The 23,329-nt window shown below is 48.7% G+C and overlaps 13 protein-coding genes across 13 annotated transcripts; 7 read left to right on the top strand and 6 right to left on the bottom strand.

Annotated features, from left to right (window-relative positions):
- Positions 1 to 15: 15 nt before the first annotated feature.
- On the top strand, positions 16 to 1,349 carry An08g11230 (uncharacterized protein; the record flags this gene model as incomplete). Its single annotated transcript, XM_001393187.3, has 3 exons — positions 16 to 75; positions 267 to 559; positions 611 to 1,349. The coding sequence occupies 3 exons, from the start codon at positions 16 to 18 to the stop codon at positions 1,347 to 1,349; spliced, it is 1,092 nt and encodes a 363-aa protein (XP_001393224.3).
- Positions 1,350 to 1,711: 362 nt separating this feature from the next.
- On the top strand, positions 1,712 to 3,402 carry An08g11240 (uncharacterized protein; the record flags this gene model as incomplete). Its single annotated transcript, XM_059749421.1, has 7 exons — positions 1,712 to 1,741; positions 1,833 to 1,877; positions 1,974 to 2,088; positions 2,174 to 2,262; positions 2,742 to 2,864; positions 2,947 to 3,231; positions 3,319 to 3,402. 7 exons carry the CDS (start codon positions 1,712 to 1,714, stop codon positions 3,400 to 3,402), a joined length of 771 nt encoding a protein of 256 aa, XP_059604205.1.
- A 330-nt stretch (positions 3,403 to 3,732) lies between these two features.
- An08g11250 (uncharacterized protein) lies at positions 3,733 to 5,707 on the bottom strand (the record flags this gene model as incomplete). The annotated part of the gene is made up of 8 exons (XM_059749422.1): positions 3,733 to 3,868; positions 3,942 to 3,979; positions 4,181 to 4,320; positions 4,430 to 4,503; positions 4,807 to 4,959; positions 5,077 to 5,179; positions 5,259 to 5,471; positions 5,581 to 5,707. 8 exons carry the CDS (start codon positions 5,705 to 5,707, stop codon positions 3,733 to 3,735), a joined length of 984 nt encoding a protein of 327 aa, XP_059604206.1.
- Positions 5,708 to 5,929: 222 nt separating this feature from the next.
- Positions 5,930 to 11,021, bottom strand: An08g11260 (uncharacterized protein; the record flags this gene model as incomplete). The annotated part of the gene is made up of 4 exons (XM_059749423.1): positions 5,930 to 8,407; positions 8,569 to 9,708; positions 9,857 to 9,993; positions 10,166 to 11,021. The coding sequence occupies 4 exons, from the start codon at positions 11,019 to 11,021 to the stop codon at positions 5,930 to 5,932; spliced, it is 4,611 nt and encodes a 1,536-aa protein (XP_059604207.1).
- Positions 11,022 to 11,619: 598 nt separating this feature from the next.
- An08g11270 (uncharacterized protein) lies at positions 11,620 to 12,030 on the bottom strand (the record flags this gene model as incomplete). The annotated part of the gene is made up of 3 exons (XM_059749424.1): positions 11,620 to 11,676; positions 11,735 to 11,816; positions 11,960 to 12,030. The coding sequence occupies 3 exons, from the start codon at positions 12,028 to 12,030 to the stop codon at positions 11,620 to 11,622; spliced, it is 210 nt and encodes a 69-aa protein (XP_059604208.1).
- Positions 12,031 to 12,293: 263 nt separating this feature from the next.
- On the bottom strand, positions 12,294 to 12,519 carry An08g11280 (uncharacterized protein; the record flags this gene model as incomplete). Its single annotated transcript, XM_059749425.1, has 2 exons — positions 12,294 to 12,363; positions 12,428 to 12,519. 2 exons carry the CDS (start codon positions 12,517 to 12,519, stop codon positions 12,294 to 12,296), a joined length of 162 nt encoding a protein of 53 aa, XP_059604209.1.
- A 522-nt stretch (positions 12,520 to 13,041) lies between these two features.
- Positions 13,042 to 13,834, top strand: An08g11290 (hypothetical protein; the record flags this gene model as incomplete). The annotated part of the gene is made up of 3 exons (XM_059749426.1): positions 13,042 to 13,097; positions 13,312 to 13,451; positions 13,626 to 13,834. The coding sequence occupies 3 exons, from the start codon at positions 13,042 to 13,044 to the stop codon at positions 13,832 to 13,834; spliced, it is 405 nt and encodes a 134-aa protein (XP_059604210.1).
- Positions 13,835 to 13,959: 125 nt separating this feature from the next.
- An08g11300 (hypothetical protein) lies at positions 13,960 to 15,394 on the bottom strand (the record flags this gene model as incomplete). Its single annotated transcript, XM_059749427.1, has 2 exons — positions 13,960 to 14,781; positions 15,050 to 15,394. The coding sequence occupies 2 exons, from the start codon at positions 15,392 to 15,394 to the stop codon at positions 13,960 to 13,962; spliced, it is 1,167 nt and encodes a 388-aa protein (XP_059604211.1).
- Positions 15,395 to 15,510: 116 nt separating this feature from the next.
- An08g11310 (uncharacterized protein) lies at positions 15,511 to 18,285 on the top strand (the record flags this gene model as incomplete). Its single annotated transcript, XM_059749428.1, has 9 exons — positions 15,511 to 15,611; positions 15,965 to 16,055; positions 16,512 to 16,530; positions 16,702 to 16,834; positions 16,965 to 17,075; positions 17,302 to 17,396; positions 17,514 to 17,629; positions 17,715 to 18,098; positions 18,250 to 18,285. The coding sequence occupies 9 exons, from the start codon at positions 15,511 to 15,513 to the stop codon at positions 18,283 to 18,285; spliced, it is 1,086 nt and encodes a 361-aa protein (XP_059604212.1).
- Positions 18,286 to 18,398: 113 nt separating this feature from the next.
- On the top strand, positions 18,399 to 18,868 carry An08g11320 (hypothetical protein; the record flags this gene model as incomplete). Its single annotated transcript, XM_059749430.1, has 2 exons — positions 18,399 to 18,756; positions 18,804 to 18,868. The coding sequence occupies 2 exons, from the start codon at positions 18,399 to 18,401 to the stop codon at positions 18,866 to 18,868; spliced, it is 423 nt and encodes a 140-aa protein (XP_059604213.1).
- Positions 18,869 to 19,082: 214 nt separating this feature from the next.
- On the bottom strand, positions 19,083 to 19,880 carry An08g11330 (uncharacterized protein; the record flags this gene model as incomplete). The annotated part of the gene is made up of 1 exon (XM_001393197.3): positions 19,083 to 19,880. The coding sequence occupies one exon, from the start codon at positions 19,878 to 19,880 to the stop codon at positions 19,083 to 19,085; it is 798 nt and encodes a 265-aa protein (XP_001393234.3).
- Positions 19,881 to 20,187: 307 nt separating this feature from the next.
- Positions 20,188 to 20,652, top strand: An08g11340 (uncharacterized protein; the record flags this gene model as incomplete). Its single annotated transcript, XM_059749431.1, has 3 exons — positions 20,188 to 20,229; positions 20,264 to 20,430; positions 20,481 to 20,652. The coding sequence occupies 3 exons, from the start codon at positions 20,188 to 20,190 to the stop codon at positions 20,650 to 20,652; spliced, it is 381 nt and encodes a 126-aa protein (XP_059604214.1).
- A 113-nt stretch (positions 20,653 to 20,765) lies between these two features.
- An08g11350 (uncharacterized protein) lies at positions 20,766 to 23,329 on the top strand (the record flags this gene model as incomplete). Its single annotated transcript, XM_059749432.1, has 10 exons — positions 20,766 to 20,784; positions 20,886 to 21,060; positions 21,117 to 21,324; positions 21,416 to 21,479; positions 21,809 to 21,879; positions 21,966 to 22,257; positions 22,332 to 22,466; positions 22,533 to 22,646; positions 22,710 to 22,822; positions 22,997 to 23,329. The coding sequence occupies 10 exons, from the start codon at positions 20,766 to 20,768 to the stop codon at positions 23,327 to 23,329; spliced, it is 1,524 nt and encodes a 507-aa protein (XP_059604215.1).

A 23,329-nucleotide genomic window follows, 5' to 3' on the forward strand; every position in this document is an offset into this window, starting at 1 on the left:
CGGCTGATAGACATTATGAGTAAAGCCACGCGATCTCCATGGTTGAAACACCGAGAATTATTATGCACTATCACGGTGAGAGGAACCATGGTGGGGATCACGCGAAGCGAGGGTTGCTTCCGTAGCTAGATGCAGTGCAATTTCAGACTTTCTTTGCCAAAGTATGCGATGCGATTAGCCTGGTATCGTGAAAGAAAATGATTGTTAAGAGTATCTCCAGAATACCTACTGCAGCATATACGTGATTCTTGCCTAGCCCCATACAGGCAGTACATCTAACTCATTACTCATATTTCTCCACCAATCGTGCTTTGACACATGTCGACCATTCTGCACTAAGATGGTACAAGTCTAGAGATCTTCCATCCTCCCTTCCGACTAGAAAAGCTATGGCAGGCAAAAAGAAGAGGAAACAAAGACCACCACAACTGCTCAGTCCGATCGTCTTTTCGGAAATTGAAACCTTGAATGAAGATTTGCCGCCCACTTCTCGTCAAAACTCGCCCCTTGATGAAACGAATAGTATAATGAGAGAAGCACGAGAATTACCGTATTTTGAGTGAGCTACTCCTTTCAAAGTGCATTTGTAGTAGAGGTTGACCTAAATCAGCTTTCTAGACTCCGATCCTGTTTCCCTTCAAGTTGGTCAAACGGGACGTTCGTTTAGGATCCATCGAACGCTGCTTCACTCAAAGTCCTCACCATTGATTGCAGCCTTGGACAGTAATCTCAAGGAAGGCCAGAGCGGCGTGTATGTATTTGAAGACGTGGCAGAGGGTACAATTGCGCGATTTATTGAATGGGCATACCGAGGCGATTATCCCGCCACAATCAGCGGAACCAACATTGGACAGACTCCAATTTTGCTGGAAGGCACGGAGACGGATATTGACGAGAAGCCTGAAAACACAACTCCTGAAACCGACTCGACGTCAGAGAACCACCCCCTTCTTGTCCATATCCGTCTATACATATTCTCTGAGACTTACCTTGTTCCCGATCTTCAACAGCTGGCTTATGAAAAGTTGACTGCTTGCTTAACGGACTTGGACAAACCGAACAGTCTCGACACTCAACTCGCAGTAATTGATGCTTTACGGCTCTCCTTTCCCAGGCTCCCGCAACATGATAAATTGTTAGACTGGTTGGCTCAGTACGCTGCATATTGTTTAGAAAAGCTCCGGGTACAAGGCCCATTTCATGATCTCCTTAAAGAGTTCCCGACCTTGAGCTCCCGCATGATACTGTCTCTGGGACCAGCATCGACTCCACCATGGCGGACTACACAACCAAAATACCCATTTATCCAGTACTCTGCTAAATGGTCGGAGGACAAACATGGTCACTAGCATAAGCATAACAGCTCTGCTAGATTATGGATCTTTCCATCGTTCTCTATTTAGAATATGACCTTCTACGATGACATCTCAATTTACTTGATGTCGATTGGTTAGGAGAAGTGATCACGCTATTCAACTCAGTTTTACGGCAATTTATGTTTTACGGCAATTTAAAGTCATAGGTATCTTTTGCATGTACCGCGGTCAATTATTCCACTGTCATCAACGTCATTATGAGCTTTGACTCCATTATCTGCTTACTGTACGCACCGCACACATTAGTCGATTCATCTTGTTCACAAGTCATTCGAGTGTGGCACTTATATTAAAGAAATCCTGTAGAGCACGTATATGGCCTCGACAGCAATAACATGCTAAGAAACAATTACATTACATGGAGGGTATATATTTCACATACCTTTGTGACTTTCAGGCCAAGAATTTGGTTGCAAGGAATCTATGTGTAGCATTCCCTCTGTTTTGGACTAGCAGAAGATTGAGATATACAAGTATGACCGCCAGTTCAGCAGGTTTCAGGTGAGGAATTTTGATTACTAAATAGAGTTAGCTCTTTCTTACACCACTTTAGTACTTACAATAAACACCCTTCAGCCTTCTTTTGCTTCAACTCAGCATACTAGAAATGTAATCACATACACTCTCCTTCGAGTCAGAGACCTCCTATGCGAAGAACGCTGGGATATTAGCAAGGCTGTCATGCGAGGGGTGCCTATTGCTCGGATGGCATGTCCACATCAAGGCAGCCTATTAGAAAACACCCGGTCGCATTCTTCGCCCCGTATCATCGCAATATTCTCCTGTGTGATTCTCAGGGAGAGGTCTTAGCACTGGGTTGAATAAATTAGACGACCAGAACCCTTGTTCTTCCAAATTCTGTGATTACAAGGAGGCCTGTACGCGGGTTTGGTTATTCTCGAATCCTTTACTTTGAAGCTCTACTCGAATTGTATCTTCTTTCCCATTCATGACCAATCTTCCAACCAACCACGAACGAAAAGAGCTCAATATTTGAGGGAAAAGCACCCATGGCTTTCACGAGGAGCTCAGCAATGGATTACGACCAGCCAAAATTATCGTAAGACAACTATGCCCTGCCTCTGATGATGCGTGCTAATCCCCTTGCCTCTATCGTAGTCCCTATGAACAATAAAGGGTCATCGTCATTACCGTCAGAAACAAGAAATACTCCATTCCAGAAAATTATATACCAGGGCATCTGCTAGTCCAAGCCAGATAGTCTCGGAGTCCATGTATTCTAATTGGAGATCGACGCGGATGTTGGCCACACCATCATACATTTCCCATATGAAAGGAAATATGAAACGGTCTTTGTGCGGAAACCCAAAAAGAGTCACACAACGTTGAACTTGAATATGAGAGAAGCGTCCAGATATACTAGGCTGCCAGGAAGCACGAGATAGACGACCTCGACGCGCTTGCCCAAAAGTACATTATGACTCTCAGCGAAACCCTGTCGATTTCCCAGATGCTTTAAGGAGCCCGGTCGGTATTTTCGAAATTGCCTGAGAATAAAGAATGGTTTCATCACTATCTAGACTCTATGCTTTCTAGGAGCTTTGCGCAGGATGAGACAATATTCCAGCTGGACGAGTTCTACAAGGAAATTGTGAATGATCCAGCATTCAGCAAAGCTGTAGTGACCTCACGCTTGCGAAACATTCTTAGAGTTACCGGCGGCGGGAGTGAGACGAAGGATGATGGCGAGCCTTCGCGTGAACAACCGTTTCCAGTTACCCAATCTGAGCCTACCGAAGACCACAACGAGGGAAAATGTTTTAAAGCGCTGTCCAAAGAACATAGCGCTGCGAATATCTCATGTTATTTGCTTCTGATCGGAACTGCCCGTGTGGTGAGCCCGCATCGAGCTCCTTCCAGTTGATTGCGAAAAGGCCAACTCAGAGGTTCACCACAATCCCGAAGACAATGGTGATTGGAGTTGGGGCTTTCGAGGATCAGAAACGAGAAAGAAGAAGAACAAGAACAAGAGGAGCCACCTAAACAGCATGCTGAGTGTGACTGAGAAATGATTGGACGCTTGGTTGTAACGAACTTTCGGATGTAAAGAATGCCAGCGCAATACTGATGCCATATGACAATTTTACTGTCTCAGCTGCTACACAAACTCTGAAATGTCTCACAAGTAAATATTTGATTTGTCGAGCGTTGTTCAGCTTTATCCATTTCGCTCCGTACAATACCACGTTTAGTCATTCCTTCAGTCAAGCAATCGTACAAGCCTGACACCTTGCGAAAGCAACTCATGTAAGCCATGGCTCCCCGTCCTATAACCTTAAGATTTTTATGGATCATTCCCCCCCGAGAACCGAGTGAAGATTGAAAACAATAAGGACTAATTCCTCAGCGTGGGTAGACGCCTCAACACCATGCTGGGCATCAATGCTTTCGCAACATTATCCTCCTTAAGAGGCTTAACCCTCGTCAGAAGCGTGGGAGAAACATATTCGTGTTGTGGTTTGCCCAGCTGCCTGAACGCTACAGAAGTCTACCACCATCTGATCCCCCTCAACCTGCTGTAGTCATTTAGGAAGATGTTCGAACCAAGGGTAGTCCAAGCTATTTGTCACCTCAAGCTTTCCCTCCACCTACGCAGCCCTATAGCTGAAGAACCTGTAGGACTTGGCTGTGTGGGATTTCAGGTATCAGTGTATCACCGCAGAAATCATTGACATTTGTTTGTTGCGGTAGCACCCTTCTATGTGGCAGTGACTATAGGGATAGTTGGGCGATTGCTTTGGGTTTCCCTAGCTATAAAAACAAGTGCATACACCAAGATCTACCTTCACGTTCCTTGTCATTGGCTGAGCCCGGAACCCACTCATATCTGATAACATTACCGCGAACTTTCTCCCTACTGAGCATCTGACTCTGGCATATGAAGGCAACATCGCATAATCAGGTGGCGCCTTCTTTTGCGTCCCTGAAGAGAGGTGATTTTGACTTTCAAGCCCTATCCTTTCCTAGCCCGGAGGCTGCACTCATCTCGAGGTCAAAGAGCAAACATAATGCAAAGCAACAAGATGCCCAACCTGTAGCACAAGCGTATTGCCATATTCGAAGATGTGCGGAAGATAGTAACTTTAAGCTACTGCTAGACACTGGTCTGCTGGGTACACAGGCTTAGCTGAAATATCACGGACCCCACTCATGCTTGGAGGCTAATTCTCCATTCTAGACCTCGCCAAATCGCGGGTTGGGTTTCGACCCCCAACCCAAAACCCGCCAAGAGAAATATATAACGGTAATATATACGCAAATTACATATATATATGCTTATTAAAGATCCAATATTTCGTACGTATTTCCGTAATATATGAGGGAGGGGTTCTTATCGGGTTTCCGGGTAACCCTTGGGTATTCGAAAAAGCAATATGGCGAGGTCTACTGCATTCATCTTTATAGTCACGTGCACTTAAGACCTGATACCCCTATGTTACGAAGAAACGCTAACTGTTGATCGGGACGGTGCATGATGTAAGCAATATCAGTCAACCAATGAGCGAAGACCACATCGTTATCTGCTTCAGTCCCGCACGCTACGACGGGCAAAAATATGCCTCTGTAACCGAATAGTACTGATGTTTATAATGATTATGTCCTGATTCGTCGCATAGATGGTATGCAGGAAGCTATGACCTCATTCACCATGTGCATCCATCAGTGGTGAGAGCAATACAACGGACTAATGATATGCATATCAAATACGTCACCACCTATGTCTTCAGTCGCGTCAGATCCATCCAAACCCTCGCTTTCGCTCAAGTCATCTTTTGCGCCAACTTGCAAAAGAATGTTGAAAAATCTCTGTGTTCTTTCGTCTTGTAGCTGCTGTCAAAGCATCTCCATAGATCCCCCCACGAGCATTGCCGTCTACTCCAGCATTCAGTAACATCTGTACCAAGCATACTTGTCCATTTCTTGCCGCGGCTTGCAACGCATTACCGTGATATCCTCCTTGAGCGTTAACCTGAGCACCGGCAGCCAGCAGAGCTTGCGCCACTTCTTCACTCCATGATGAGCCGCTGCCTGGATTGCGCTCCCATATATGAGACCTTTCGCGCTGGGATGCACCTCGAGATAAGAGCAGCAGTAAGTGGCCGCCCTACCCTTCGCAGCCGGTATGGATTAGAAATGCCGCCCACAAATGATGATTCTCCATGTTTTACCGAACTTCTTTGACCGCGCGTCAGTTCTACTGCAAGGCCTAGCAATCCCGGAATTAGTCCTACTTTCGCGACAATGGGAGCAGGCGTCTGCCTTGTAACACAAGATCGTTGCGCTACGTTATCAGTTAGATGCATGATCATTGAGATTGTCCCCTTCCTCGTGAAATGTACAGTCGGATGGATGGATGGATGGATGGATGGATGGCTTCATTTACCCTGACCCCTCGCTAAGGCGATATGCAGGCTACTACCACTATATGTATCTCTTTAATAAACATTGGTCCTGTACCACTTCTTAAACGAACTTAGAGCCTCGTCGGGGCCTATTGTGGCCTTTGCGCCGTTGATGTTAGTTAGCTGCCCTTATGGCACGCGGCTTCGAAATCGCTGGGATGCTTCCGCAAAATCCAAGACGGCCTCGACTGTCTTAGTGCGCGAAGCGTTGCTGACTCTACTTCCACCCTCCTGGCAAGATCCAGATCCGCCCAGCAGGACTGACATGCTATTGAGCGCATCGCCGACCTTTGCCCGGAGCTCTCGACGTAGGTCTCTGAGCAGCGGGCAATCTAGAAGGACGTGTATTATACTTTCCCGTCCACCGCAGAGGCACCGGTCATCATCGCGGAAGCCGAACAACTTGCCGTACGTGGACAGCCAGCAATGTCCCGACCGTATCTGGGTCAGAAGGTATGCTCGATTTCTTGGCAGAGCTCCGTAGAGTCGTCTGGTGTATTTTGCTGGCAGTGTGTTGTCGATTTTCCGGAGATGGCCGCCGTCCCTGGACTCTTTCCATTCTTTCTCCCATTGAGTAAGGATTCCTTGCCTGATGTATGCTCTTTCACGCGAGAGCAGGGGGGAAAACGGGTGTGTCTTGCCAGGTATAGCTGCTTCTTTGGCCAGCCGATCGGCTGCGTCGTTACCGAGGATCTCGCTGTGTCCGGGAACCCACTGCAATCGAATTGTAACCCCGTGCGTTCTCGTATTCTTGGCTGCTTGAAGGATCGCATAGATAATTTGTTGGCCTGATTTACTGCCGGGTTTCTGAATAGCCAGCAGTGCTGACGTGCTGTCGCTGAGAATAGTGACTGTTCTCGCTCGTTTCTGGCCGGCTCTTCGCTGTTGGAGCACGATTCTATTGATAAGATTGATCGCATAAAGGATACCGATTAGTTCGGCGGCATGCACCGACCATTGGTCCGTGGGTCCGACCTGTATCTGTAGGCTCTCAGTCGTTACCGATTCGTCATCGAGGACTGCGGCTGCGGCACCCAGGTGGCCTTGACGCCCCGAGGCGTCGGAGTACACCACAAGGTCCGACTCGGACCGTGCTGCCTCCGCCTGCTCCATCGCTATTTCCCTATTGGTCGCAATGTCGATTTTAGAAAAGGCTTCAGCCCGCCACGGTGGTTGTGGGGCTGGATCAATCATTTCCAGGTCGTCGAGCCTTTCTAGGTTCATGGTTTTCAGAGCCTCCGCGAGCGGGAACCGGGCGTGTGATCCGACATTATCTCGTCGTCTCCGGGCCCGAAGCAGGACTTCCCGGATTGGATGCTTCCGTGGTAATGTGTGGAGTTGAGTGATGGTGGTTTGAGCACGCTGGCGTAGGCGAAGATGGGTAGGTAGCATATAAGCTTCGACATCGAGAGTGGATGTGGCTACCGTTCGGAAGGCGGAGAGAATGCGAATAAGTGCCGTACGCTGCACGGTGCGTAACTGTCTCAGGTGTGTTTTGTCTCGCAGTGGGTCGTGCCACACAGTTGACGCATATTGAACAACTGGTGTGACACACGCTTCGTATAGCTGTCGCATCTGTTCAGGCCGAAGCTGCCGCAGCCCCCCAATCGCCACGTTGACCTTGGTAGCTCGCTTGACAGCTTGTTGCACATGTTCCTTCCACCGTAGTTCATGGTCAAAAATGACGCCGAGGAGCTTTGCAGTTGTGGATGGAGTGATGACGCTGCTGTTTATGGTGATTTGACCTCGACATTGTTCCCTTCTCTTCCTGGTGATATGGATGAGTTCAGTCTTTTCGGCAGCAAAGCTCGATCCTGTTTTCCGAGCCCAGGCTTCAATCCGGGGTATATCCTCGGATTGGAGTTTAGCCAAGTTCTCTTCAGCAGATCGACCAACCCGCCAACGGAAGTAGTCGTCGATGAAGGCTGATGCACCCCCGTGGAAGTTGACTGGTTGGTCCACCAGATCACTGTTGAAAAACGCAAAGAGGATAGGGGATAAGGGGGAACCTTGCGCCAGCCCGGCATTTCCCAGCGGTATCACCTCGGAGCAGTAGTCATCGAACCCAATCCTGGCTTGTCGACCGCTCATGAAGCTTGCAATCCACCTTCGAGCGACCTTAGGAATGCCTTTAGCTTGGAGACGAATATCAAGACTGGTCTTGTTCACGCCATTGAAAGCGCCCTTCAGATCAAAGGCTACCAAGGTAACTACTCTCTGTCCATACCACGCCCGGTCGATTGCGTTAGTCAACACCAGCAGGGCCTGCTCGGTTGTTCGCCCCGGACGTCCGCCGAACTGGGTGTCCGGGAGAAGTCCGTAGTGCTCTGCGAGGTAGGACAGCCGCCGGGCCATTACCGCCTCAAGTAATTTGCCGAGTGTGTTCAGCAGTGAGATCGGCCGGTACGCTCCCGGGATCGAGTAATCCGACTTCCCGGGTTTACGTAGAACCACAATCCGGGCGCTTCTCCACTTTCGGGGGTGGTACCCTAAGTCAATCGATGCTGCGAAAATTCGCGTGATGAGGTTTCCAAGGTGTCTCCACAGCCGTTTCCAGATCAGCATCGGGAGCCCGTCCTCTCCGGGCGCCGTTGAGCTCTTCGCTGCCTGCAAGGATCTATAGACTTCGAGTTCTGTGATGGTTGCCATGGAAGTTCCGCTGGGATTCGTGTGGGTGTCTCTTCCTGGGCCGGCGCCATCATCGGGAAGAATGTATTCATAAATGCTTCGGCCTTCTCTTGGTTTCCAGTCACGCTGCGGTTATCGACTTTGAGAGCCGGAACGCTGCTCCAGGATTCGCGTGGCCGCATGTATGTCGCCGCTTTCCAAAGCCTCCTTTCCCCTGTTCTGTCCAGAAACTGTTTCCAATGTGCGGTTTTGGCTTTCTCAATTGCCCGTGTCCATGTCCGGCGCTTTTGGCGCATATCCTCAGAGAGTAGCTTAGTGTAGGGGTCGTCCCGTCCTGCCCTTGCGCAGCTCTCTTGCCATTTACGCCGTGTTTGGTTTACTGCTTTTTGTTGGGTTTTGAGGTCTGGTGTAAACCAACGCTTAGCATATGGTGACGGTTGTAGGTTCGGGATGTCCTTGTCAATGGCCGTCGCGGTCGCTTGAATAAGTTTCTCCACCGTGGCATCGAGTGTTTCAATTGTGTCTGGCGTCTCCCAGGGCCTCATGCTTGCCCATATATCCCATCCGATCTTTTCCCAGTCGGCTCGTTCGTACGCCTTCCTTGGTTTGGTGTCGGGGTTGCGCGGCATTCGGAGGCTCCATTCCGAGTAGGTTGCTCGGTGGTCGGAGCCGTAATTATCATGGTAAAGATGGCATTTGAGAAGCATCCCCGGACGGTCCGTCAATGTCTGATCGATAGTAGAGTTTCTACCGGGGTGGCTTAGTGACCAGAAAGTTGCCGTGCCGCGTGGGAGGCAGCTCCGAAGGCTGTAGGTGTTGAAGAAATTGATCAATTCGCTCGCATCTTCGATGAAACGGGATTGGACATGGTTACCACCCCAAGCCGGGTGGTGACGATTGAAGTCTCCTGACAGTATGAGACTAGTGGTCTTGTTTGTATTTTGTAGAGTACTATGTATCGTGTCATGTATGGCTGATAGTACACGTCTTGCTGACGCTTCTCCCGGATTATGCATTGGTATAGGTTCGATGTACACCGAGAAGACCAGAATCTGTAGTTCGGGTGTCCGGATCTTGATTGCTGTTACATCAGGGTGGTCGCAGTGCACCTGTCGGTAGGAGGACGTAGAGAGTCTCCGGTTGACATAGATAAGGCTCCTGAATCTGACAGAATCGCTTGTTACTGTTGGTCGGTGTAGTCTCCATGCGCTATGGTTCACATGGCTTCGATACATAGTGGTAGATGGTTCCTGGATAAGGAGTATGTCCAGGTTTTGGGTCTGGTTATCGTTGATAAGGGCTTCCATGCAGGGTTTCGATTTCATCATATTCAATTGCAGGATTCGAAGGTTGTTTTCTAGCATCGTGCGGGGGGCGCTATGGCGGGCGTCGGGCACAAGCTGTTGCCGGTTGCGTGCTCTCCTCTACAGTCCAGACAGCGTGGTCTAACGCCTGGAGGGCATCGCGCTCGCTCATGTTGGTCGCCACAGTGACCGCACCGTGGTGTCTCCTTGCACGACCATGCGAGGTGACCAAACTCTTGACAGCGGAAGCAGCGTCTTTTCCTAATTTCACATTTCTCTACTCTTCCAATGTACCGTTGGTCGATCAGAAGGCCGTTGTCGAGCATCCAGTTCGCCGCCTCCGCTGAGTCAAACCATATCCCCAGTGATGCGAACGGCCCTAATGCTTTGTCTTTTTTCCTAAGCCAAGCGATATCTTCGATTCGGAACCCACGTTCCTGGAGATCATTTTCCTGTGCAATTTTCCGGATGGCTCCTGTTTTGTCTTTCTCAAGATCCAGCCCCTGTGTTGGGACATGGTGTACGGCTACCCCGTAACGTGGTTTTACCAGTCTTGTCTCATGGCCCAGCTCCTGTAACCATTCTGTATTGTTCCTGGCAGTTTCAGCTGACTCGGGGTCTTTGAAACGGATCACATATCCGGTTTTGGTGGTTCCAACCCCTGCTACCTGTACCCCGTGGGTGGATGGTGCGTTCAGTAAGGCGGTCCTGATGTGGTTGTTCGCAGACGACGTGGGGAGGTAACGGCCAAATTCATTAGTATTGGTGTATATACCGGTTGTGTCAGTTGGCAACGGTTGGGTGCTGATTCGGATACAGTTCTTGTCCTTTTCGGTGCGTCGGTTCTTGCTTGGTTCGCAGTTGTTCGTGTCTGCTGCTACGGCGGCCCACGATCGCGTTGGATTCGGTGCGTCGAGCCCTTCGATTTGAGTTCGGAGCGTTTGGATCTCGTCTTGTAGTTTCTCATTCTGAGTTTGTAGTTCTCTCTGATTGTGTTTCACTTCTCTCAGCTCGGTTCTGGTGGCCTGGATCAACGTGGTTTGCTTCTCAATGGTATGTTGCAGGTGTTCGATGATCTGCCGGATTTCCTTGGTGGTCACCCGGGGTGTGTTGGTACCTGCGGTGCTTGGTTCGATGATTAGTGAGTTCGCCTGGTCCTGGTGGTTGTCTGCGCGTGCTTGTCTCCGCGTCTTGCGCGTGGTCGTTGATTCAGAGTTTTCCAGCGCGTCGTTCCCCAGTGTGGTCATGTTCCCAAGGGCCTCGGGAGCACCCGCGGGTGGGTCCGCCATCGCGATAATTCCCGTTCGGCACACAACAATCGTTTTATATCGCGCTCAATATCAACCAGCACCAAAATTAATCTCTCTTGTTGCCGGTTCTTTACAGTCCGTCTCGAAATCGCTCTGACCTTCAAACAAGAGAGACTTGTCTTCCGGACCCACTGCCAAGCACTTAGTAAATATACTATAGTGAACCACCTGCTTGGAACTGAGGGCCTGTACTTTTCTTAGCGTATCAAATTATATATCTACTTATCCGTCTTATCAATCTTCATGAACTGAGTATGTCAGAGCTAAGCTGACAGGAGGTTTTTAAATAATCTTAGCAGATATACTTAGTAAAGTAATTTTTATTATTGATGACTCCAGCACTCTCGCCCTACCGATCAGAACCGGCCCGATCAGGATCAGCTGACTGGCCTGGTTAGTGTCTACGACTTTAACAGCGCCCTCGCTTAGTACTTTCTTAGGAAGTATAGATTGACCCCGCCGATTTATTTATTAGGAAAATGGTCACGCAACTTCAGGAAAATTAAATTTGAGTTTTAGAATTATCTAATTATAATATCTCACGTTACTGTTACAAAAAGATTCTGTGGCTATTCATTTAGCCTATGTGTTCGCTGATAGACTGTGGACCCCATAGGGCGCTTAAATTAATTCCCTGTAGATTCTACAACTATTCTTAGATACTATGGTTGAGTCTTGTCTGCGATTCATACTTGATATATTATTAACTGCAAATGGAAATCCTCTGCAATAGCTGGTTGGCTGGAAAACTGAGATCTCTGACTTATCAAATTACTAATCAAAATATCAGAAAGAATCTTTCTTGAAAATGTCCAACCTAGCTGAAGTTCCCATATAAATTACATGGAAATCCCAGCTAGAGTGGTTATACCTAACCGTTAACCTGACGGAAAGTATAGATTTTCCCATTAACCTACCCTACCCTGGCCGTTAACCACTCCAATCCCAGCTCAGATAGATACGAAATAGATGAATCATTATGGATCATTTTTACAAGGATTTTTTCATGTGAAATCTCGTATTACTGATATCATTCTGATCATTTTATTCATATTTCTTTATTCACTGTCATCTACCCCACCTGCTTACTCCACTTTCTTTGTTTAATGATCAAACTGATGATCTATGATTCTGATCTAGAATCATCAACCGAAAACGATAAATAACGTCTTTCTACCCCTAGCTGGATCAGGAGAAGCAAGCAAATTGAATTTATTCACTTCCTATCTAAAGGATCCACTTATTTCCCATTTAGGAAGTTTGCTTCCCTTTGACAACTTTGTCAATTGTATTTACTTTTATTAGATTGATATCTAGCTTCCTAATTTGGCTAGTATCATTCCCTTTTTAGACTTAGTGCTATATTACTTATCAAATCTACTTACTTCCTGATCCACACCTCCTTTACCCTTGACCGGCGTAGTCCCGCTCGACCGCTTTCTCTTTTAGGACTAGCGCCCCTGGGCCGGTCCGACATTAATAATATAAGATGTTAATAGAGTGACCACGAAAAGAGATTCTTAATTATATAAAATTAGTTTCATGGTCTTTGAGGAGATCTTCCGGGATTATACACTGCTGACATTCTATATAATAATATATATATATATATATATAACTAGTGGGTCTTATTCTTCCCTTCAATAATCGACGAATGAGAAGCAGTATCAGTTAATAAAAACAATAAGACAGATCAGTAGATACATAACTTAATACTGTACCTGGCTTTTTACGAGTAGTCGGGACCGGCAGATGTTGCAGAATCATATGTGCTGACCCAGACATGGCAATGGTGGCACTGGCTGCACCCGGCACGCTTCCGAGCTAGGTGAAGACCAAGTACAAAAGCTAACATGCCTCAAAAAGATGACTTGCCTACAGTGCGTACCTTCCTTCATAGACAAAATTAAACGAAGGGTCGTATGGATTCGCGACCGCAAGGGGTCCTAGCTCGCAGCACGTTATCCTGGGATCCACAGAGTGGATATGTAACTGGAAGATGAGGCTCTCGATGGGCGAAAAGTGCTGCAGATCAGTATCAGGACATCGGCGGGTGTAAGGGTGCTCCGGGACCAATATGAGATTTAGCCACAGAGGCTGGGGACAGATTATAAGTACGCGGCCTTTGCAGTCATGAGGCCTGATATACCTGAGACATTCACAGCTGGCCACTTTGAAAGCCCTTACGCTTGTCATGGACAACAACACTGTGCGCTTTGCGAGATCTGCAAGCGAAAGAAATGTCATCCTACCCCTCTATGCTTGGCAGTGAAGACGATGCAAGCATCTACGGTCGCTCGCCCGATTCCCTCAAACTGGGATTAGTAACTCGAGCACCGCCCGTGTGCCCGCCAGCGGGCTTTGATCTTCCGGACATCAACCCACTCGACCACCGGATTGCCTTGGCCCGTGGGTCTACAATGGCGCTAGACACCACGCGCGCCCGCCTCCAAGCAGTCAAATTCGCTCGGCGACGGTCTGTTCCCGAAACTCTGAAAGACAAGCGACAATAGTGGGAGCTGCAGAAGCGCGAGAATCAGTTCTACGAGCACTGCCTGCATATTTCCCAGAATATGAACGCAGTGGCAATTGATGTATCGCAGGAGCTGTCCCTACTTCAGCTATTCGAGCCCGAGGTGAACCTGGCCGGCCACCCTCGCGTTTGGGAAGCAGCCCAGAAGCTACGTGACGCGCTACGGCAAGCACAGGAGCGGGAGGCAGTGGCGGAGTATGAGTGGAAGAAGCAATGGAACATGCCGCGCATGGGGATGCCTTCGTCCCGGTGGGTATGATGTGTACTCAGGATTACGGGGGAAGGTTCTGTCGAGGAATATCCAGCCTGACCTGGCATGTTACAGAACATATTCTTGGTTTAAGAGAATAGACGAAGAAGAAGAGATTAGTTTCCATACTACTTTCACTTCCCGCCAATGGGCGTGCAATCTTTAGTGTGTTCCTGCGTCAGCCCCAAGCGCCTGCGCGCATAATGTATGTCCGCATCTGAGACGCGCTTTTCTCGCTTTAGAAACAACATTACGTCCTCCAATGTAGCAGACGTCCTTCCTACACGCCATGCCCGCCGCTTGAGAAACTGCGCGACCTGGTCCACGGCATCCGGTTCGAGAAGGGGGAAAATGCCCATGACCTGGCTGAGAGTGACTGGCCTTTCGTGCGATCGCCCCGGCCAGAGGGACCGCCACCATCGTCGCTCCATCCGCATCGCCGCACTCCACAGTCGGTCGGCTGTAGAGTAAGGATATCGCCCAGTCGGGTCCCAAACGTTTTCCATAGACTGAAGCCGTCGACTGACGCGCCTCTGCTGCGAGGCGGAGAGATCTAAGAGCCTTGCGATGATATCTGGCGTGATAAGCCGTTGCAGCATGCAGTGCGATCCAGAGACAACCGGCTTGGGGCACTCCATCATCATTTGGTTGTGTTCCACAATCCATTGGGCCATCACCATCTGTGCCGGACGGAGGTCCGGGATGGCACGCTGTATCCAGTCCATCGTAAACGGCCCATAAATCCGGAGTCGCGCAAAGACCATCTCTTCGTCGGTCAAACCCCACATCCGTTCAACCAACGTGACTAGCGTGAATGAAAAATCTTGAAGGATCCGAGCTTCGTCGATCCATAGCTGCGCGCACTCGAGCTGCGGGGGGGATAAGTACGGTAACACCGTTCGGACCTGATCCAGCACGAGTGGAGGACGGAGGCTGGTTGACAATTCTGGCAGACTCTGTGGAGACGATTTCATTGTCATGCGCCGTAATAGATCTAGTGGACATCTGTGTAGCAGCAGGAGCGAATGTCACCCCATTTGAAACTCACAGGCGGCAATCGTTTGGGCGGCTGTGGTGACATACGAAACTTATAAATTTCTAATGAATGACTTGAGAAGTAGCTAACGGTGGTTGGGAATTGAGGATACTCGCTGCAACGGATATAAAGAGACGGCTTTTGCGTGTCATGCTTTCACCACCCAGAATGCAGTCGTCTTAGCCCACGGTCTGTTCTATGTCAACTAATTCGCCCGACTCCTCAGCCTTCGCAGGCTGCTTCATAGTTCCCCAGGTGGTCAAAGCCACTTCTCCGCCAGCCTTAGATAACCGGTATCTAACCAGGGCCACGAAGACTCTCGCCAAGTCTGCGCGGTCAAGGAGATTAAGTAACCGTTTAATCCTGTCTGGTAAGAAACGCATCACCGGAGCGAGGGTCGAGGGTATCCGAATGCAAATGGGATATCTTTGCGCCAGCGCCAATATCGTCCGGGCACCACCGGCCATCGTAGGCGAGGGCTCGGCTTGACCATCCAGGTCTTGTTCGAGTTGTTGGATCTGGTGCCGAGCCATGGCCAGCCCTTTCTGCTGCGCAGAGCGGTATAAACATCTTCTGGCTCTGTGCGCGTTCTGGGCAAAACGGTGCAATTGTCTCTTTTGTCCAGGGAGATATCGCTGACATGGCAACAATGTTGCTTGATGGTCGAATAGTCCCTCTGGCACACGGATATCTCAGTGCATCGTTGGTAGCTTTAGCTCGCCGTAGCCTAGCCGTGGCACCTGCACCGGGGTTCGACCTCGCTTAGTCATTACTTAGTAAGCTGGATATCTAGATAAGTGGCCGCAGAATAGTGGCCATTTCTTGGAAGTGCATAGGCCGGGAAGCCGCTCCACGTTGATCTAGCGATAGAACCCAGTATACTAAGGGATTATTCTCATTTTGAATCAAACTATGACTTTAGTCTGAGTTACAGTCTATGTAAGTGTGAATTCTTTTTCTACGCCCCTAACGCGTCCCATGTACCACATTCCTATCTTTTACCTTCTTTTTTCCTTGTATTCTTTTCCTTCAAATACACTGCTATATGTGCTTCGAGGATGACTGACTAATGGAAAACATTGGAATTTAGGGAACGAACTCAGAAATATTAGCTCTGGCTTAATAGACACTGGACGTGCTCGAATTCCACGAGAGAAGTCCGTTAACGAAGGTGTTCTCTCCTACCGAGGACAGGTTCATAAACATTAACAATTACTTCAAACGAGCAAAGATGTTCTCGAAAGGTTATTATATGATAAACGTATCCAAGACACAGCTAGCCCTACTCTCCTGCACCCCGACTTTTATAAGAGTAATATCTACGTCTCGGCAGATGACCCAACGGTCATCACCGGTCTTATAGATTAGTAAACGGCAAGTATCGAGCCGGCATTCATATACGAAAACGAGACGCCAGACTTTACAGCTCCCCCTGACTCAGAAGACGAGGGCACACTAGAAGACGAGAAACCTGAAATATAACGAGCGAAAGAAAGTAAAGACGCCTCAATCTACCACTAAACATATAACGTATGCATGAAAGGCCTCGTCCCAAAGCTCTGACCCGCTAGACTCTAAGACCCGACTTTATTCCGACTTTTCTATTACGCACATACCTTATGGAGAGATAGTGCTGCGGCTGTTCGGCAGGAGCTGATTAAGCTTTCGGGTTAATAGTTAGTAAGAGCTCGGATTACAGGGCTCGTGTCTGTATATACCGACAGAGGAAAAGCTGGCTCGGCATTCCAGGGACTATGAGGACTTCGAGACGGTGCAGAAGTTAAAAGTCTGGCTTATGAAGTCCTTGGATACGAATTCTAATAGGTGGGTTCCGAATGAGGCATGGGAGGCTGCGCGGGAGGCCCATCGACTGCGTATGAGCAGTGGATGGAGACGGCTAGAGAGGCGGAGGAGAGGGGGGATGAGAATATGACGGTTGAGAAGGCGGATAAGTTATGGCCGTGGGATACGAGGTGAATTTATTTAATAGGCCCGGATCAGACCTCAAGACCTGCAGTACGTTCTCGTACTTCTCCTGTCTAAGAGGGTAAACTAGCCAAGGAGTCGGGGGGATCCTCAGTAATGGCTTTCAAATCAGTCAAGGATTGAGCGTATATTAGACGCGGTTTTCCCATCAATCGGCGGTTTTAGGGGAGAGCTAGCAAAACTCCCAAGGGGGCGTAATTTGATCTGCCATGAGATATCGCTGACATGGTGACAATGTTTGCTTGATGGTGAAATAGCTGTGTCGTTGTTTGCACGAGGGGCTGACCTTTGCCGATAAAAACCCTCGCCTATGGAATACAATGCTCTGAAAATATCTTATGCCAAACATGGGTAACTCGACAGCACAAGTTATCCAATATTGAGATTGACACTTGTTGAGAGTTGAACAACGTGCCCAATTGCTCCACTAAGCGGTGTGGGCGTTTTCCAAAAGCGGGGTCGGTATCGGTATTATTCATTCGCCGTCCCAGCCTATCACAGGCGATGACTATGCGGGAACTGCCCCACCGTTTGTGAGCAGTAGGGGTGGTCAATAATACCTATCATCTCTGATGTTTGCATAAATCGAAGGCTTGGCTCCAGTTGGGCATTTGCCAAGGCCCTTTGATGCCCCAGGCAGTAAGGATCACGTGATTTCTTGACCAGTGCGCCCCTTCCTTGTGAATTACAGAGTCAAATCATCATCTCCCTTCTGCCCTATCTCCTACTCGACGGAATTTAAATATTATCCCACTCTTTGGAAACAAAACGAACGCATCCCGGTACTATTTCACCCCAATTTAAGGCTCTCTTCCTAAAAAAGCGACGGAACAAACGGAATACCGACCGTGTCTCGAAGTTCAGCAGCGTCAGATATCAAACGGTGACTTATGCCCAGCTATGGAATCAGGAAAAGTAGCCGCATCACCTTGCGAGTTCGAAAGAGCACCTGGAATGGAGATTCTCCGCGTCTGTTCATATCATCGGCATGACTTCGATCTAGCGGTTGCCAGAACAAATTCCCGTGACCACGACCAAGTACGCAGCTCGCTGCTTCGATCTATCAATGCTACGTCCTCAGGACTTGGACATCTTCAGATTCTGCCCCTTGAAATTGTCTATGAGATATGCTTCCTCCTTGATATTCAATCTTTGCTCAACTTGCGTCATGTCAATCGCCGTGCGCACCAAATCGTTAGAACGACCCGTGGCTACGAAGTGACAATTACCCATGCCTTTGAGGCTCTGTGTGTTATACTAAAAACCAAAATTGCGTCTTGGTTCACACTTTCTGACCTGTTCAAAGTACTCTGTACGAGGGACTGCCATTTCTGCGGCTCCTTTGGTGGCTTCATATTTCTTCTGTCGTTCACGAGATGTTGTTTCTCTTGCATTCGGGAAGATTCTCTTCCCTCCCTCTTACCATCATCTGTCGTGAAAAACCGCTTCAACTCGAGCCCGCGTGGCCTATACAGCTTGGTGCCTACGATAAGGTCATTGCCTGGCATATATTCAATGGACGAGATTGTGCGAAAGAAAAGAACCCAAATCATGCCGGCAGAATTTATTAGCAGATTGTCCTTACGTGAAGCAAATGAGAGGGCGCGAGTGGCACAATCAAAGGAAAAGGCGTTACTACGTTATATGGTGACTACCGCCCTACCGTATCTCGATATTAAAAGCGGTGATGTACAGAATGGGATATGCTGTAGTGGTTGCCAAATTGCTTTGGAAAAGGCTCTGAGGTCATCAAGGGTTCAGTCTAATGCTTGTGCTCTACGAGACAAAGTGTACTCTTATGAAGAATTCATGGAACACTTCTGGGAATGTCGAGAAGCCCAAAACCTATGGATGTTGAGTAATCAAGGGGTCGATGTCGCTAACGTCTCGGAATTCGTCAGGCGTGGAGGTTGGTTCAGAAAAAGGGATGTTATTATGTCTTTTGACAGCAAATAGCACGCGGAATCAACATACACGCTCCTTCCAACGGACTGGTATATTGCCTACTAGCACTCGACTAGTGCTGACTCCTTATAAATTGGGGAAAGGTGGGGATTCTTTATTGCAATAACTATTATACTACAAGGCGAGTACAAATCAATTAGCATAATCGCGATCATTCTCTGACCTATAAGCAAGGGCGATCGGCGTAACAGAGGATTGCCTAACTAGTTGGTTAACATGGTCCTGGAATCAGCCCGAGAGGAACTTACGGCTTTCCCAGTCAGGCCAATTTCACCGAGCGAAACCTGCACCGCGTCCGGTGTCCTCCACTAACTGATCACATAGACTATCCATCTCGGCTTGCATAGCTGCAGTATCGCCATTACAAAATTGGCTTTTCTCAAAATCAATCAGTCGCACCGTCCCATCTTGAACAATGAAGTTGTATCTGTTGACATCCCCATGGAGGATGCCAATGTCATGTAGGCGCTGGAGGGCAGCTTGACAAGACGAAAGATCCTGGATTTTTGCTTCACGCCCTTGGAGCTTTTCTAGCATAAAGCCGATTACACGGCCATGCTCGTGGACATGGCCAATGAATCTTGGGGCAAGACCTGTGTTTTCCAATTTACTATACATGAGAGTCTCCAGCAATAAACGAGGTATTTCCCACTCAAATCGGGCAACCTTCGCAATGACAACTGGCGATCTCGTAGTAGCCAACGACACGTTACAGGAGTAAGTTGCTTCGTAAGTGGTAGCGGTGAGCTGTTTGATCCTTTTTAAATCGAGACAGTCAACTAGCACAGGATGCCAAAGCTCTGTTATGCCAATGAAGTTTCTGTGCTGTAGATTCATTGCGACCTCACCGCTCGATGTATCTCGACTGACGTATGCAACATTCCAGGTATAATCTTTAGGAAATTCAGGCAATGAGCTGAGGGGCATGGAAAGTGTTGACCGTTCGAATGTACCGGCGCTGATGATCAAATATCTGACCCGATTTTGAACTAATATTCTGTACTCGCTGTCATCCCTGCTCGATACCTCCATCGAAAGTATGCGAGGAGGTGAGGATATCTGACTCATCTGGACAAAGGCAAAGGAGAAGATCTTTTTTTAATTAGGTGGCAATATCAGGAGGACATCAAGAGAATCAAGAGACGCAAGAAAATGCAAAGACTTAACCGCGGAGGTCGAAACAGTTCTTGAGTCACATAGGTGAAAGCGACAGCGCCGATGATCTTTTCCAAGATAGGTACATGTGCATCCTCTAGCCTCAATGATAGGTTAAATCTAGTGAAGTGTGATCCATGTGATGTGATGTGACCATTATGCGTCCTACTGACAAATTACTGGTCTTTATTGGATAGTGGGCAGCCTAAGCGCTCAACTCATGTCAGCAGCAAAACAGCAATCTGACAGCAGCCCTGCTCATGTATATAAATAGGCGCCTGCAGGCTCACAAATAGAACGTAGTAAAGCTCAATCTGCTCATTCTCTATTGCTTCCTCCCAGTTGACCCTTTTCTTCCGGTACACCCCAGAGCGCCCAAAATACACCAAGCCCATCTGATTTCTCTCCACCGTCTGCTAAGGGACTTTCTAATTCGTCTTTCGTTGGAAACCTACGAATCACGGTAAACGGCATTTTGTGATTAATGTAACTCTTATGCCTAACGTCTCTCAGGTTTCACAATGTGCACTTCGTTTTACATACAGTATACCTGTGGGTGCAGAAAAGAGATGGAGTTCGTCCAGTGCGCCGAGCGTCAAGGGACGAATGTGAAATGCAAGCCTGTAAGGAAGGAGCCAGGCAAGGATTCTACGAACTATTGCAGAGGTCATCTTGTGAATCCTGATGCCCCAAAGAAATATTTTTCCGACGAGGAGTTGCAGGATTGAATAGCGAAAAGAAAATGAGTACTCGTCAAGCTCAAATATACTTAGTCTAGGAATCTCAACTTGATAGTCAATGTGTCGTCTTCGGACAAGTGTATATACGTGCGAAACGCGCTCACTAGAATAGGTTTTCTCATACAAAAGGGCTCAGAATGCTAGTATAGTAACGTCCCCCCGCAAAGTGTAGTTTCAGGCCTTAGAGCAGAGGCCCAGGGCTGCGTACCCAGAGGGCGGTTCGCGGGTGACGGATTAATACTTCCACCGAAGGGCCGCTCAGCTGACCATGAGAAGGGACAGTCTGATCACCAACACTGCCCTGGAGTTTTCCATCTTTTCCATCCCTTATTTTGCGGTAGCGATGAATGGAAGTAGCTCTCCAGACTACAAAGCGCTTTTCCTCAAGGAAGCCGAGCTGAGACGGCAGGCAGAGGAACGGGAGAAGCAGGCAGAAGAACGAGAGGGACAATAGAGGGAACGCAACCGACCGACGACTTTCCCCGGGTTCATCCAACATTGCCACGATCTCCTTTGGAGGCCACTCCGAGCCCAAACACCGTCTCGCTCCACGACAGGCAAAATTTCCGCTCCTATCGGGAAACGATGTCCCATACGGCTGCTTCCGTGGACTGACTGTGAGGATAAACAGCGGGAAATTCTGCCGCTACCTGCGACCGACCGAAGGGGATGCACAATAGTTATATACGTCACTGGTTGCGTTGGAAGACCACGGCCGACGATTTGCACGCCGGCAACCGCTTTATACGATCAAACGGCGGACGACACACAGGTTCGGGATGCCAACCAACGCTGACCTTGCTGTGGTACGGAGTACCTGGTCGATTTCACGCGTTTCTGTTGCAGTGACCCTGGCGTTCATCCTCAATTAGCCGGCCTCCTCTACCTAGTAGAGTTCATATAACTATATACCTGAATAGGAGATGAGTGAACATCTAACCAGCTCAATCGCAACCAATCCTAGCCGTTCAAATCAAACTTAGAGTATTACCTTGTACTTGAGCCTGTAGATGATCTTTTATACAGCACATTTATCGAAAGTCACACTGATATGTACCGTGTCATGAAAATTCACTCGACGAAGAGTTCTGATAGATTCAGGGGAACTGGGTCAGATGTTGTCCTGCATGCCTCAGCCCAGTATCTACGGTATGAGGAGAAGGCCATCAGAGGTGGGCGGATTGAGGCTTTTTGGACAGAGCTAACATTGGCTTGAACTAGTAGAGCTGAGTAGTCAGATTGGTATGCATAATAACAGGCGAAGAGCCGCACCGTCTCCGCCCAGAGGCCCGGAGGGGCGATTTCCAATGGGATTTTACCATCGTGCGTCAGGGCGTATCTGTCCGGCCCAGCCCTCAACAACTCTCCAACGGTTTCCCACGATTCTCGTCCAATCAATCAGTCTGTCCAAAACCGTGTGGCCCAGATGGTCTTGGCTGTGGATATCCGCCCCGTTCGCAATGAGCAGCGAGCACGGTTCCCTCGCCTCATATCCAGTTACATTTCTGGACAACATGGTGCAGAGGTGCTCGCCCCTGGCTATCCCGCAGGTTCACAAAGAAGCTCCAGGGTTGAGTACCAGTGTAACTAGCCGGCCTGACATATCCCCTTTGTGCGGAAAGAGAAAGCGGTGTGAACACTGCCACGTTCTGGGTGTTGAAATTCGCACCCAGCGATAGAAGAGTCTGGGCGGATCCTACTCCGTCCCGTTACTCGATCCCGCCGATGTTACCCCCTTGCCGGATGACGCTGAAGATCGGTGATTTCTTTCGCTGTTCTGCCAACCGCGTTCAACGTCATCCCCTTCCCCGTTAAGCCAGGTCAGCATACCAGGACCGCCGCTCGGTGACGCCGCAGCCAAGTGAAGTACGGTATTGCCCTCGGCGTCTCTCCCATGACGTTGGCCCCGATGTCAAGGGGTGTCTGAGCTCATTGACGGGTTTCTCAGCGACGGCGACTAATAAGGGAGTCTTATGTTCGTAGTTCGTGGCATTGGTCTAAGCACCATGGCTGATAAGCGTCCGAATAATGGCCCGTGTTGTCTTTCCTGCGGCTTTGTGGGCTTCGCGGCTTTGTCGCAGCAAAGAAAAGCGTAGTCAATCGCCTTGCGTAGCGGTACGTTCCTCAGAAGCTGGGGTCTGCACCATAATGTACCATAAGATGCAATGCACGTATGCACGACTTGACTGCTGCTACCTAAAGTGGTGTCATTCTCATATCATTGGGACAATCCATTGACACGTCAGAGTCTATCAACATTCAAATTATCGCGCGAGCGGCATTTAGCAGCCTACTCACTCCAGACTCACTCCCCCGTTCTGCGTACCATGCAAGAGCGGAGCTCCCAGTTCATTAAACACTTTCCTAATACAGATGAATGTTGAGGATGCGAAAAAGTGGTTTGGGGGCTCTAGGAAAGTTGAAAAGGTCCTGTATCGTGATCTTCCTAAGTCTGTGGCCATTTATTCCATCATATCATGGCGCAAAGGGTCCGCTCTCACCTCATTCCCACGGCATTGTCCATCAAGCACCAAAGTCACGTCTAAGATGAGCTGGGATGAGTCTATGAACTCCTCGCAATTACCTCTCGCTGACCTAGACCAACTGCCGCGTCATACCTGA

This window comes from Aspergillus niger (genome assembly GCF_000002855.4).
Source record: "Aspergillus niger supercontig An08".
Taxonomy (NCBI): Eukaryota; Fungi; Ascomycota; class Eurotiomycetes; order Eurotiales; family Aspergillaceae; genus Aspergillus; species Aspergillus niger.